The 16,037-nt window shown below is 42.7% G+C and overlaps 1 protein-coding gene across 23 annotated transcripts in view; it reads right to left on the reverse strand.

Annotated features, from left to right (window-relative positions):
* Positions 1-16,037, reverse strand: part of PUM1 (pumilio RNA binding family member 1) — a 132,936-nt gene that overhangs the window by 45,743 nt on the left and 71,156 nt on the right. For 12 of the 23 annotated variants that reach the window (XM_045035436.1, XM_045035435.1, XM_045035434.1 and 9 more), the window contains 3 exons: positions 15,064-15,334; positions 4,360-4,453; positions 2,209-2,325 (listed from right to left, as the gene is read on the reverse strand). In XM_045035436.1, the coding sequence (XP_044891371.1) occupies positions 2,209-2,325; positions 4,360-4,453; positions 15,064-15,334 (482 nt within the window). The remainder of the gene's footprint in view (positions 1-2,208; positions 2,326-4,359; positions 4,454-15,063; positions 15,335-16,037) is intronic. The other 11 variants (XM_019836543.3, XM_019836538.3, XM_019836534.3 and 8 more) reach the window with 5 other exon arrangements.

The raw sequence follows: 16,037 nt of genomic DNA on the forward strand, positions 1-16,037 counted from the left end.
TCACAAAACTATGATCTCAGTGAGGCCAAGCGTGTCTTTCCTAAAACTAGTTCTTTGTTTCAAATAACATATAGTAAATTAGCAAAGGAAAGAAAGTACAGAGAAGGCAATTCAAGATAGCATGGGCACTGGACACGACAGTAAAGTGCATGCAAGGACTCTGAGTTAGACCTGGTTCAAACCCCAACTGTGTGATATTTAAATAGTGTGACCTTTGAAAAAGGGAGCTCTCTGAGCCCCAAATTCCTAATCTGTAAAATCATCCTCCAACAACTCGTATGAAACAAAAGCACTCAGCACAATGTCTGGCAAATGGTTAATAAGGGATGAATAAAAATTAATGATGGTTACATAGATCGTTCTGCTAGAAAGAGACCTGTACTACCCCAAAGGTGAGGGGGACAGAGGAACTATACTACATACATATCCACAAACACATGCTATTTGCAACAACATGGATGGCACTGGAGGGTATTACGCTAAGTGAAATAAGGTGGTCAGAGAAAGACAGATATCACACGTTTTCACTCATGTGTGGAATTTGAGAAACTTAACAGAAGACCATAGGGGAAGGGAAGGAAAAGTAAGTTACACACAGAGAGGGAGGCAAACCATGAGAGACTCCTAAGTACAGAGAATAAACTGAGGGGTGATGGTGCTGGGAGCTTGGGGGGGGTGAGGAAAATGGGTGATGGCATCGCAGAGGGCACTTGTTGAGATGAACAGTGGGTGTTGTGTGGAAATGATGAATCACGGGACTCTAGTCCCGAAGCCGAGACTATACTGTGTGTTAGCTAACTTGACAATAAATGATAAAAATAAAAAATAAAATAAAATCAAGATTTGCTCCTGTCTTTCAAACACAACAAAACCACGCTAAAATGTGAATACTAAAAAAAATAAATAAATTCTATACTGTCCATTTGAGTTCATAATGGCAAACTGCATGATAGATAAAAAGTAGAATCTTACAATAATATTTAGTCACAATTAACATGACTTGGGAGGGATTTGGAAGACATTTACTTCGTCCTGACACTGAATCCAATCTACCATACACGTGTGACCCCATTATGGTGCCAGCAACTGTGCTACAGAGATAAGTAACAGAAAGGCCTGCTTTTGAAAGAGTTCAATCTTAAGGGGGTTTCAAAACCACTCACTCAAACATCCACCAGCAATGAACACAAAGTAGTAAGAAGTAACAGAGAAAAAAATGGGGGAGGGGGTGGTAGCAAAGGAAGGCTTTCTAGGGGGTAACAATGCCAGCCAATGAGATTCCCAAAGAATGTGAGGAGTTTACTATAGAGAACTAAGGAAACCACAGTAGGCAAAGACACAGAGACCTAAACCAGCGTGGTGTCTGCAGCAAGCTAAAATTCATTTAGTACAGCGAGAATGTGTGGTATGAGCCAGTAAGAGCTGATCCGGAGAGGGGAAGAAAGTGGTATGCATGTAGAGATATCTACATACAAGTCATGGCGAGAGAGATCAGATCCCTATACACAGTGGGCTCCAGTCTTCACTAATCCTCAGAATGCCGTGGCAGCTCCTTAAAAATGGTGATTCCAAGGAATAGCACACCACCACCACCACCACCACCACCACCACCACCACCACCACCCAGTTAGGCTGGAATAATCAGCCATGTTTAACAGCTGAGGTGTGCTGTTAGGCTGGATAAGATGGAAATCGGTGACGGGTTGCTTAATTAAAGATAATACAGCACGAGAAAAAGAAACATCAAATCAGTGATGGGTTAAAACTGAAAGGTGAGAAGTTAAAATCGATGTTTAAGACAGTTTTCTAGAACAATCAGGGGGGTGGGGGTGGGAGAGGACATTAGCAATATGTAAGAACAGCTGCTAAAGTCTAGATAAAGAGTATAAGGACCTGGACTATGGCAGACTACAGATAGTAGGAAGACCTAAGAAAGGGGAGAAATTCCCAAAATACCTACAAGCAAGTGGGGTCTCCATGGATCACAAATACCTATACAGGAGGCAGCTCATTAACTTGCCTTTGGATTATGCTCGAGTCTGAGGTTACAGCTAAAGAGAGCTATCCAGCTGGCAGGAAAGAACACCGGAAACCAGGAGAGAAATCTCCACCGGAGACTTGGATTTGGGACCCAGTACAAAGAATGCATGCGGGCCAACACGACTTTTCAGCAGGGGATAAAATCCCACATGCAGCAGAACACCTCACCTAGTGTCGCCGCTGCAGCCAGTCCAGCCGTGTAGGGGTCCGTCCCCGGGGGAGCAGCGCTGATGATGTAGGGATTGGGGACAAACGCAGCGGGCGCTAAACCTGCTGAAAACACACCTGTCAGTAAAAACAAATCCGACTAAAACCGCAACCCTAGCAAATACCCACACAGTTTGGCTACTCAACTCCAGGCTGCAGGTGAGAAAAAGAAAAAAGGACAGATTGAAAGGAAAGAGGGCTCTGAAAAGATGAAATAATCCCTACGCTAAAGATTAGGGTGATGTTTATCTACCGTCTTTTTTTATTTTTATTTTTTACTTTTGCTAACAATTTAAACTGTTACGCAGTTGTAAATCCAGCACAATTTCTCAGACTATTAAAATTATAACAGGCTAAAATAAAGCAATTTAAAAGACTTTGTCATGAGATAGAAAGAATCATTTATTTCCATTTAAAACAATTTTCCAGGGGCCCCTGGGTGGCTCAGTTGGTTGAGTGTCTGACTTCAGCTCAGGTCATGATCTTCCAGTCGGGCTCACTGCTGTCGGCATAGAGCCTGCCCCTCCCCCACTCACGCTCTCGCTTGCTTGCTCTCTCTCAAAAATAAAGAAACGCTTATAGATAGATAGATAGATAGATAGATAGATAGATAGATAGATAGCCAGCCAGCCATCTGGGTGGCTCAGTCAGTTAAGCGTCTGACTCCTGGATTTTGGTTCTGGTCATGATCTCAAGGTTTGTGACTTTGAGACCCACATCAGGCTCTGTGCTAATAGTATGGATGGAGCCTGCTTGGGGAACCTCTCTCTCCTTCTTTCTCTGCCCTTCCCCTGCTTGTGAGTTCTCTCTCTCTCTCTCTCTCTCTCTAGCAAAATAAATAAATAAGTTTATTTATTTATTTTAAATATTTTTATTTATTTTTGAGACAGAGCATGAGCAGGGGGAGGGGCAGAGAGAGAGTGAGACACAGAATTCAAAGCAGGCTCCAGGCTCCGAGCTGTCAGCACAGAGCCCGATGCAGGGCTTGAACTCACAGACCGTGAGATCATGACCTGAGCTGAAGTCGGACGCTCAACCGACTGAGCCACCCAGGCGCCCCATAAATTTTTTTTTAAAGTATTTACAAAAAGAAATAAACAAAAATAAAACAATTTCCCAGGGATGCCTAGAGCATTCCACTCTTGATTTTGGCTCAGGTCATGACCCCAGGGTCATGGGATCGAGCCCCACATCGGGCTCCACACTGAGTATGGAGTGTGCTTAAGCTAAGATTGTCTCTTTCCCTCTGTCCTTCTCCCCTACTCGTACTCTCTAAATTAAAAAAAAAAAAAAAAAAAAAAATTCTGGACAGCTTTTCTCAAAGAAAAATGTATGGGTATTTATTAAGACTAGCATCTACAACTGTAAGTTAAACCAGACCCAGGCAAAGGCCGTTACGCCTAGCCTTAAGACATTTAGGCTGGAAGCAAGTCTTTCCTTCCACAGCATACCTCAACCCATGATTTCCTTCTATTCTACCATGTCCTTTTGACGCATTAAAAAAAAAAATTGTACATGTACTTGTTTACACATATAGCACTTCGTTTCAAAGAGACCTTAAGAAGGTCTGGGTGGGGGGGGGAGTCTAGGCAATAAAAATATGTACATCAGAACATTAACCAATGTTACTGGAAAAGGGAAAACCTACTTTAAAAACCAGTCATTAAATGAAAATACTTTTCACGACCATCAATACACGCTGCTTGGAAAATGGCCTTATGGGTACTCCCTGCTACTTAAGAAGATGAGAAGTTGATACTTTCACAGTCTAGACGACCCTAACAAGAACAGGACTGTTGTTACGTCACGGATTTCATCCAGTCTTAACCAACAGAGTCCATGCTGGTCACAACTGTCGTTTAGGACTGACCCTGAGTCCTCCGACAGCACAGCGGAGGCAGACCACTCCCTGGACACCAGGCAAGCTTACAAGCTGAAGTCTAGAAGGCTGCCAAAACTCAAGCAGGTGGCTCAAAGACAGGCGGACAAGAGGACGAACGAGGCCATCTACTCCGAGAGCCCTGTCTACGCTTTGTCCTACCCGGCCTCCGCCGCCGGGGCTCCTGGAGCGGGGGCCACACGTAGGCACGGGAGGCGCGCCCAGGGACCTACCGATGTGAGGCTGGTGAGCCGCCGCCAGTGCGTACTGCTGCTGCTGCGCGGCCGTCAACTGCTGGACGGCGAGCGCATTAGGTCTTTGGAACAGCTGAAGAAAGAAAAGGATGCGGTGAGGTTAGAGAAACGGTCTCGCGAGACAACTTTAAACCTTCTCTGAGTAAAAACTTCGACAAGCCCTTGTTCAGGAATGGCATTTGAAACAAAAACGTTCTTGTGTTCGATTCCATTCCCACTCTGATGGTATCGTGATGCTTCAGAGTTCTGCTTCCCGGGTCTTTCTTTACCTCCATTCGGTGCACCCAGTTCCCACTTCCCGGGCGAGGTGTCCCCAGAGCACAAACATACGTACAAACGACCTAATGGCCGCCAACAGGCCAAGGGTCCTGCCTGATCCCAGACACACTCACACATTAAAGCTACCACAAAACGACCCATCACACTGCCCCTCGTGCTGTTACCTCTCCTCAGGTCTTCTGAGAACCCCACAGACACTCTGAATTACTCCTCACCTACTCACATTTTGGAAAGGAAAATGAGAAGTGTTCATTTCATCCCTGGCTGCCTCTTCCCAGGGAAATGATACTTACTGGATACCTTTCTCAACTAGTGGCTTATCATAATGATGAAATCGGACAGCTGCCAACTTCTGGGAGCCCTCTAGTTTCCTATTCTTTATGTGTAGGAAATCAAACAACAGAAATACAGTGCTACTAACAAAGCTTGGATTATGAGCTCAGACCTAGCACACTTCTTAAATTTTTTTTTTATGTTTGTTTATTTTTGAGAGAGAGAGAGAGAGAGAGAGAGAGAGAGAGAGAGAGAGAGAAAGAGAGCGTGTGTGTGTGCATGAACAGGGGAGGGGCACAGAGACAGGTAGACACAGAATCCGAAGCAGGCTCCAAGCTCCGAGCTCCGAGCTGTCAGCACAGAGCCCGGCACGGGGCTCGAACTCAGACCGCGAGATCGTGACCTGAGCCGAAGTCAGACACTTAACCGACCGAGCCACCCAGGCGTCCCAGACCTAGCACACTTCTTCATTCCCAAGAAAAGGAAAGGAGTACAAAGACCCTGACACCAAGAATATCCCAAAGTTCTACCTTAACACAAGGCCAATCATTCACTCATTCATTCCACAAACATCAGGAGACAAATAATACCTGCTAGGCACTGTGCGAGGAACTAAGGATACAACACTGACTAAAATGGTCATACATTTCAGTACGAATAGCACTGGTACAAAGAAAGAATTCTGGATTGACTCGATGTGCCTCCTTCCAAGGAGTCACACTGAAAACCTTTATTCACTGAAATCAGAGTGCTTATTGAAAGTACCTCCCTACAAAGGAACTTCCCCCTAGCCACCTGCTCTTTCTATAGGAGTTTTCAACAACTCAGGTGATATCACTGGATGATATAGAACTGACACCATGGATTTTGAATAACAGATTTCCTCATAAAGAGACCTGTTTCAGACATTAAAAGATAATCTCATCCCACCAACTCAGCTTAATTATCATCAGAATTGGACTTGTAATGTTATCTTAGGTGGTGAAGAGACTTCTATGAGTAGACAATTTTAAATAAAAAGAAAACAAAAGGGGTCCTCTGGGTGGCTCAGTTGGTTAAAGGGCTGACTTCGGCTGGTGCTCTCTCTCTCTCTCAAAATAAATAAACTTTAAAAAAAAAGGGGGGGGGGGTGAATATTTTGAACATACTGACCAACTTCACCTGTTACCTCTCTTTGTAAAATATTCATCTTTCTAAAGACCAGAGTAAAATTAGCCTTTGTCTTTATAGTATGAAAGTAAATCAAAAGTAACTATGTACAGATTTCAAATGTAATTGTTTTATTTTCAAAAGTGAAAGAAAAAAGAAATTTCATTATGATGCTGGTAAAAAGACAAGCACGAATTTAACAGGCACTGATTAAATATCAAGTCTTCAAAAGAAATACTGGAATTTATAGACCAACCTATCAAAAGACCTGATCCCTTCAGGAAGGAAGCCAATCAGTACTATCTGGTAACTGGGATCTTGTGACTTTTGCCAGGTTGTTTTTCACATGACTGTCTACCTAAGGATAGTGCCCCAGAGTATTCCTACCAACAGGAGGCAGTTCACCTCAGAGGGGAAGCCAGGAGGGAGAAGACATAATAGCAAAATAGTGCAAAGTCGTTTTTCAATTTGTTACAAGGCTGTAAAAATACCTTATAGCTTCACTTAAATATCTGTGTCTTCAGTGGGTCTCTGGAATCTTCCTAGCCTCAAACCTTTTGAAATATTTAACATCTCAGGCACTGTTCATGCTAGTCTCTTCTGTCTACACTTCTCTGCCCTGCTGCAAACAAAATCATTCATTCAAGAAACATTTTTTGAGCACCCGTTATTAGCGAGGCACCGTAACACGGGGAGCTAGGGAGATAAAGACAATGTGCTCAGAACAGAACTCTTGAAGTTCTCTTATTAACCAAAAACAGTACTCACTGACATTCCATCTGACTTCTCCTCGCTTCATGTTTTTAACATGACATGTAACTCATTCAATGCTCACGTACCGTATCCATAAATATCCAGCATGTGTAAATACCAACCATTCTGCATGACATTAGTTTGTGATTCTCACCACCATGCAGCCATACTTTGAGGAGGAGAAACTACCACTTGTAACTAAAAACATCCAGACCCTACAAGAGCTCCCACATACCCTGTGTTTGAGAGTTGATTGATATCTCAGTGATTATGGTGAATAGAGAAGGAATTGTTTTCTTGAGTGCATTTTGCAGTAAACAATTAACAGAAATTATCATCTACAGCAAGCAGATTTTATTATAGCATAGATTACAGCAATTCTGGCACATTCTCTTTATGTAAATGCCCCAATATTAGCTGGAAATACAGGGTATTCAAAACAAAATTGGGTAATTGGCAAGTAATGGATTCCAAAGGATCCTGAAAAACTCATACAAATGCCATCTGCTGGGCAAACCACTGAGCTCTGTTAACATTTTCATCATTTTCAGAAAGGAAGCCAATGGTAACTGAGAAACACAATACTGTGAGATTTGGAAAGAATGCTTGTTTTAAGGTTGGTATAATGATAAATGTGCCACTACCGATTACAATTTACTTGGGTAGAATTCTTAAGTTGTTCAAGAGACTAAATGCAAGGGAAAATACATCAAGTATTTCAAGCTCATCAAGGTTCCTAGTAAGAAATATTGAAGGCATCATTTGGGAACCACACGAGCAAGCTGATTGGACTCCCGTCTCTGTCACTACATGACCTTACAAAAGATACCCTGCAGAGTTTTTATTCCAGAAAGGGGCAGTCAGAAACACCCAGCATAGTGTTAAGTGATCAAAGATAGCTATTACTGTCATTATGTTGTTATCAATAACACTTGTTGGCATGAAAACACTGTTACTAGGTTTTCAGAATGCGGAGGAGTAATACCTCAATATCGAGTTGGTGTCTGCAAGATTATCCCTCTGCCCCTCGCAACTAAAAAGCCCTGGCTTTTGGCCAGTTTAAGGCCAAAGCCACAGTGGACAGGGGATAAGAGCGGAGACTCTGGGGCCGGAAAGCCTGGATTTTATAGCTCGGCGTCAACACAGACTACGCGACACAGGGCAAGAGAACCTCTCTCTGACTCACTCTCCTCTCGAACAGGGACAACGAACACACATCTAAATCATAAGGTTGCTGCAAGTATTAAAATTAACACGTGTAACGCACTTGGAACAGTCCTTGATGTATGTTCTCTCTGACGAATGGCAAGAGCACCCCCATACAGACACCCCTTCTGTGAGGCACCTCGTACAGCTCCTCCTCCCAACAGGGCAGCCCAGGACGAGGAAAGCAGAGGTCAAGACTCTTCAGAGTGAATGCAAAAGTCAAAATCCCACTGAGCTCATGAGCACCAACTGCTGTCAACAGCTCACAAAGGTGACGGGGATGGAAGAAAAACCTTTTTTGCCTTGTTGTCGAAGAATATGTTAGCACAGACTCCATGCAGAGAAAACCACGAATGCACAGAATGGGAAGGTGAGGCAAGCCCACGGGTCAAAAGGCTTTGTGTTTCCAGTACTGGATCCAGGAACGACACAGCCCAGAGCTACACACCAGGACAGAGATGTTCACATGGCTTGTGGTCTCATGACCTTCAGCAACTCAGCCTCGTGAGGTCTTAATTTTCTTCCCTGTAAAAATGCTTGCTCTACCCCATGGGGCGGTTGTAAGCGTTCACAGAGAAAGGAGATTCCAAACACTGAAGCTGTTACATCAACGGTGGGACTATTTCTCTTTTAAGAAAAGAGGTTTATCACGGGAGCCAGGCTGTAGTACATAAAATATGTGAAAGTCTGCTACCGTCCGAAGCTTGCAGATCAGAGCCCATTTTCAACCAGGTTATCTGAACAACAACGATGATCGACAATGACTTCTGGTTAAACAACTACATATGCTGCTGAATTTTTTAAGAAAACCTTCTTCACATTTCCTCAGCAGATGAAAAATCGGAGTCCAAAATAATCTCTAAACAAGGTGGAAAAAACAAAACGTCCTTCCACCAAGTCAGTAAGTATCTTTCGAGAAAACTCATATAAAATTTCAGCAAAGTATAAAGGCAAGCTTCAACGGTCAGCGTGCCAGCGAAAGGCAGTGTTTACCAGGGACTACACACAACAATGAAAAATAGTCTTCCTCACTTGTGAACTGAAAGGAAAGCTGAGAATATTAAAGACCTGTATGAAAACTATGCACAAACTTGGCTTCAGAAGATGACATCTAATCACTATGGCACTTCTAAAAGCAATGCGTGCCAGCTTCCTCCCCCTTGCGCCTAGGGCTGTGAAGGAACAAATCTGTACTTCAATTATGATTTTCAGAGTATGGTTTCTTTGCTGAAATTCATGCTTACCAGGAAGCAAACCACAAGAGACTCTTCATGATAGAAAACAAACTGGAGGTTGCTGGAGGGAAGGGGGTGGGGGGTGGGCTAAATGGGTGATGAGTATTAAGGAGGGCGACATATGGAGCACTGGGTGTTCTAAGGAAGTGATGACTCACTAAATTTTACTCCTGAACCCAATATTGCACTGTATGTCAACTCACTAGAAATTTAAATACACATGTGGACAGAAATTAAACACTTTTAAAGTAAAATTCATGCTTAACAGGTTAAGGGTTTTAGCACATCAGTATACAATTTTGTAAAACATACTGCATTAGGCTATTTTTAGATTAACTGAATTCTAAATAAAGAACATCAGCAATTAATCTGGCTGATCTATAATGATGTGATCCTGGCTTTGGTTTCTGCTACACAGCATTAAAATATAATGAAACCTAGCAGTAAGTTTCTAAAATATACTTAGGGAAATATAAATACTTGTATGGCTCTTCATTAAAATAAACAAGTTCGCTCAAGTATCATAACACAAAATGGTACGAACACATTATAATTAACTGGTCACTGGTTATAATGTTAATTGTTCACATAGGATTAAAGAGAAGACAATGAGGGAAAAGTGAGGGGGAAAAAGGGAGAATATTCCAGAGATATCAATGAACATTTCAAACCACCCTACATTAGGGGTACTTAAATCCCAGATCTCTGTACTTGGGAAAGGTAAAATTATCCTCATGTTCATGAAATTTACCATGTTCTTCAATTTTGACCACAGGCAACAAACCATATTAACATGAGCAATACACTTGTGTGACTTCATCATCAACAGAAGTCAAATACGTTTCATGCTCCTTTACGACCACTAGATATCTCACAGCTGTGTTCACGCTCATCATGAAAACTAGTACATCTTTCTGCCGCGTGCATCGTATGATAAAGCAGATACATCTTGAATTTGTTAAATATTTCTGTAACTATTTCTGTATCACTGGTTCCTTTGTAAACCTATCTATACTACATATCACTCACACAATTCAGCCCACAGATCTCATCTAACTGCTAAGGGGTTCGTGGCACAAAAAAAGGAATACTTGCTCTGAATAAACCTCAGGTTAAGTTTATGATTTACAATGACTAGACAAGTAACTTAACTATCCAAAACCCAAAGTACCCCTAAGTACCATTAAGTGTGTAATGAACTGAACGAAAATTACCTTTCCTATATCTTCAGGCTGTGCTCTACTATGTATCTCCATAGAAGCTGATACTAACAGTTTTATGAAACCAATTTACACACCAAATCCAAGTCGGGAATAAAAGAAAATAGGACACAAGAAGGAATTGTTTATTTTGTCAATTTCCAAGCCAGATCCCATCACAAAATCACAAATAAAGGAGCTCAAAACTAAAGACAGCCTGTGATCCCCATTTAAGAAAGCCAACATAAAAGAGCAGAATGTGTGGAAAAACATGTATTACAGCAGATCTCTGGTTCAAACCTCACAATCATCAATACTGTCTGGGACTCAGGCCTGGTTCTCAAGGCCTCTGAGACCTGGACTCGCCAAACGAACCACCCATCTGCTGTTCCCCGTAAGTATACCTTCTCCTGTTGGCAGCCTATGACCACACCACACCCATCTCGTCTCCATACCTCTGCTCTTTTAATTACGGCAATACACACCGCACCTTTCAAGTTAGGGGTACACAACCTTGATCTCCATGGAGCCCTCCCCTGGTCTGACAGCATTCCTGACCAACCAATTTAGCATGTTTAGTTCCTCAACTGCCCCACATGGTTCCACGTATCATGGTCTCACTATGAGCACCAGCTCTGTTCACTACAAGCAGAACCCAGCTTCCTAGAAGGACACAATCGTCAATACTTAAGGTTAATACGGGTAAAAGAAGGTCTAAAACTGCTACTGAACCAACACTCAACACAAAAAACTAAACCGTGATAATTAAGTCATTCCTTCTTAGAAATGTCTTGTCGTTGTCAATAAGGCAGCACAGCAAAGCAGGTAAGAGGACACAACACTATGCAATCTCACAAGTCACTTTTTTTCAACTTCACCCACCTCCTTGGATAACTACATTATCTACTAAACATGTACCTGTTAATTTCTAGTATTAAGCCTTTATGTTTTACTATTTCCTCCCATGGAATTTTCATTCTTTTCCTGATATAAACAAGTCTTGCAAGGTACAGCTCAAGATCTACCTCTTCCATAAGTCCTTCCTTCCCCAGAATAGAGTATGCTCTCCCTTGTCTAAGCTTCTAGGACATGGGCATGACCTAGACTTGTCATCGAGTACTTCCCTGCACTATTTAAATGACCAAATGAGTCACAACAACTAAATGGAGAGCTGTGGGTGGGGGGAGCCCATCTCATTCATGAAAGATACGCTCCACTACAAGCGAGAACAAAAAAACGAGAAAAGAAAGTCATAATTCACAATCCACAAATCTGCGATCTCCCTGAAGTTATCCACAAAACTAGACTGCAGAAGAATTACGTACGTTTTCTGATCAGATGGCAACAGAGGGCTGTGACCCTAAAAAGGAGGTCATTTCCTAGGTATGATACAGGTCTAGTTATGTACATGAGGCACAAGCTTAGTGGGCTAGATCTAAAGGACTCGCTTATTAGAATACAAGCAGGGCCTCAAAGAGGTGCCTCCAGATCTCTGAGAGGGCTAGTTCCAGATTTTAGTTTGGGGAAGTATATTTAATATGGGGGATATTCTGAGACACTATAATCGGGATATGAGAGAAGTTTCCTGAAAACCTGGTCTGCTAAAGCCAATCAGAAGACACAGAAGAACAAGACCCAGGGCTTATCTTCAAGGAGTTTACAACCTGGCAAGAACTATGAAACAAGAAATCATAACACGAGGCAGAACATCGTGATTCTTTTTCTTCAGGGAAGCACAGAGCACCACGGAGTTTAAAGGAGACAGACAATACAACTTACTGATCTGGAAACCAAGAAAGTTAGCAGCACTGGACCTTCAAGAATGACAACAATTCAAATTTGTGGAGGGGCGCCTGGGAGGCTCAGTCAGTTGAGCCTCCAACTTTGGTTCAGGTCATGGTCTTACAGTTTGTGGGTTCAAGCCTCACAGTGGGCTTTGCACTCACAGCTCAGAGCCACCTTCAGATTCTGTGTCTCCCTCTCTCTCTCTCTCTCTCTCTGCCCCTCCTCTGCTTGTTCTCTAACAAAAATAAATAAACATTAACAATTTTTAAGAATAAATAAAAATAAATTAGCAGAAAGGGAAACAGGAATGAAATGTAATGGAAAGTAAGAGTAAGAAATATTCGGGGTGCCTGGGTGGCTCAGTCGGTTAAGCATCTGACTTCAGCTCAGGTCATGATCTCGCGGTTTGTGAGTTCGAGCCCCGCATCGGGCTCTGTGCTGACAGCTCGGAGCCTGGAGCCTGCTTCAGATTCAGTCTCTCTCTCTCTCTCTCTCTCTCTCTCTCTCTCTCTCTCTCTCTGCCCCTCCCCTGCTCACTCTGTCTCTCAAAAATAAATAAATGTTAAAAAATTAAAAAAAAAAAAGAAATATTGGAGGGATAAAATAGAAGATCAAACACCAATTTCCAGCAGAAAAGAGATCCTACCTTCTTAACAGCTCCTCCTGCCTCTACGCAGGAGACATTTGGAGGAGGGTAAGGGTCTTGAAAATAGAGGAGTCCTGGCCCAACAGTTCCAGGGCATGCTATTAGGGCGCCAGCTACAAGGCTGTGTAAAAGAATCTATGCAGAAAAGTAGGAACTGTGGGCCCGTGGGATAAAACAACCATGACCACATCACATGATGGTGGTTCACCTATGGAACAATGCCTCTATGTTGCCTCAACCAAGACGTGCACAGGAAGCCAAAAGCCAACAACAGTTTCATTTTCAAAACAGTAACGTTCACTTTCAAAATTACTGAAATGGGAAGTGTAAAGGCATCCCAGGTTTCATAAATCTGAGTGGGTGCTATCTTTAATGGAATCACGTTAACTGCTTAGAAGTTTGCAAACGGACATCATCTATTCAAGTTCTAATAATTATCCAGCCTCTTAAAACATCGGTCAAATTAGTTCGAAACCAGAGATCAATACATCCAAAGAGAATCCCAACTCTGATTATGATGCAAAAAACAATTAAATCAAAGAGCGTCAGATTTTCCTTCACAAGCAGAGGGTCAGACTGAATTAGATGGGGAATGGGAAGCTAAGCACCAAAACTGGCCAGAGTTGTAACGGTTGCTGGGGAAGCTCAGACCAAAGAAGACAAGAGTAAAAGGAAGATTCAGATAAAACTTCTTAACATAACAAGTTAAAGAACTCTGATTAGAAGCAGCTTACACTCACAAACCTCAATTTAGACACGGAACTACCACACTCCTCTCCTAAGCTGAGCCAGCTGAGGTCTATGTGGTAGCAGTGTCCCCCTACATTTGCTGATGTGGCACAGATTTTAAGTCTAATCTACCTTCAGCACCTGAATTTAGCAATTTCTGGCTTCACTCAAAACGGCTGTTTTGAGGAGCCACTGTGAAAGGGTCAAAGAGTGAAAGAAGAGAAAAAGCACAAAAAGTCATTCTTACGAAGAGGTGGCGTATTTATTGGGAACCACAGGGAGAATGGTGGACACTTAACAGCTCACTCTCTCCGGAAAAAAGAGTGTGTTAATTAAACCCAATAGTTCCATCTGATACGAGCAGAGCGCATGTATCACATCATCCCGTAAAGGGATTTCCTTTTGTAAACTTCATATGGTTAACTTTATTATCCAGTTGTCTATCAATCAAAATTCATTTAAAATCAACTATTTGTGACAATAACAAAGGGACAGTATGATACACTGATGTCCAAAGACCACATACATAAGCCAATTTCCCCTACAGATGTAGAATTTCTAAACTTCGAAATGAAAATTTAACCTTTCAAGCCTAGAGGTTTGTATTTATGCTCCAGTCCAAAACTAATGAATATCAGAAATTCATGGCCCGTCAAAGTGCTTCCAGCCACAAGAGAGAACTTGTGGTACCTGACAAGATGGGGAAGCCACGCACCCCCTTTTATAATTTAGACAGTTAGTGGCTTTTTGTTTTTGAATTGAACAGAAGGATCAGTAAACCCCAGAGTTAGTCACACCGTGCGTTCAAACCCACAAGGCACACATACAGTATTTTCTAAGGAATTATGAAGAAAAGAAAGAGCCAAGTCATTTCACTGTAGATTTTACATTGAGTGATTTGTGTTTTCCCCCAATCCTATTTTAAACTCTGGTGAACGGCAGCAGGTATGTCTGTCATCTATAGTTGCTCCCTTAATTAAAAGACACGACTAAGAAGATGACCTGGCGCTGGACTCCTGCCAGCAGCAGGTAACAGAGTTTACTATTTGAAAAACAAAACAAACCAACGGCATCACAGTTACATTAATCTTCAGAGAGACTAGTTTCAGCATCCGAGAGGGTTGTGTCACGAGAGGCGCCACTACCTCACCCACTCGCCGGGCCTCGGTGGGACAGAGGAGCCAAAGGAAGGACATGTGGAGCAGAGTGATCTCTCGCCAATAATCTCAGCATGGGAATCGGCTTCTTGCGGGGAAGATACAGAGGCTTTTGTGCGCCCACGTCACCGTCGGGGTAAGGAGTGCTGCCTATCGGTAGCCTGAAATAATGCCACCCTCCTCCCACCCCCCCGCCCGCCCCATTCTTAAGTCATGTGAATCACACGCTGGCTGGAGGGGAGTAGAGAGAGTGACAGAGACACACACAGTACCTGTTGTTGAGAATTGTAGTCAAAAAGTCCCACAGTTGCTGCTGCTGAGTCCACAGGTACCTGCGTGCCTGAATAATCAAACTGCAGAGGCTCCATGCCCACATGTTCCATGGGGTCCAAAGGGACACTCTGGGACTCCATGTTGGAGAAATCCTCCACAGGCTTGGCACCATTGGTGCTGGTCAGCTGGGCTAAGCCCTCAGAACCATTCTGGTTTGGACCCAGAAGATCCACTTCATTAGCAGAGTTCTGGCAATTACCAGGGGTACGGCTAAACAGAGAAAGTAAAGGGCATTAAACCTTATTTTGAGCGGGGAGGGACACTACAGCAACCCAAGTTTAAGGACAAGGTCTTTGAGCAGTTTACTGTCAATAGCACTTAACACTATTTCTACAAAACAACCAGAGACACTTTATGGTATTTACGTGTCATATCCCATAAAACGACCCTTCTATTCCTTGTCTCTTCCCACCACAACCCACCCCGTAAATCCACATTAACCACTAAGAATTTACAATCCCTTTAACCAAAGGGCCCAGATTTGAGGAATAATGAATGAACTGGAAAAAAACGCTACCTGTGGCATCCATGAAAACAAGATCCAAAATGTGGGTAGTAAACCATGCCCCCCCCCCAAAACAACACCTACTCTTTAAACAGAGACCCAACGGAAAAAGTAGCTTCTAGGGGGAAATTCCATAAATGAGAACGATTCTATTAAAAAAAACTTTTTTATAGGTGAAAAAAAATTTTAAGCATTATCTGGGTACTACTCGTCAGTGCTAAGACTGTCTCCCATTTTCCCCTTCTAAGCAACCAGAAGAAGCAAACCATCACAAAACAGTACACGATAAATTCATTATCTAGGATATGCCCCTGCTGAGGAGACAATTCTAAGAATCATAAGTAATATGAGGGTATAATTTATCATCCAAACGAGGATACTCCTAAGAGCAAGAAAAGGGCACTATTA

The sequence above is a fragment of the Felis catus genome, chromosome C1, assembly GCF_018350175.1.
Source record: "Felis catus isolate Fca126 chromosome C1, F.catus_Fca126_mat1.0, whole genome shotgun sequence".
Taxonomy (NCBI): Eukaryota; Metazoa; Chordata; class Mammalia; order Carnivora; family Felidae; genus Felis; species Felis catus.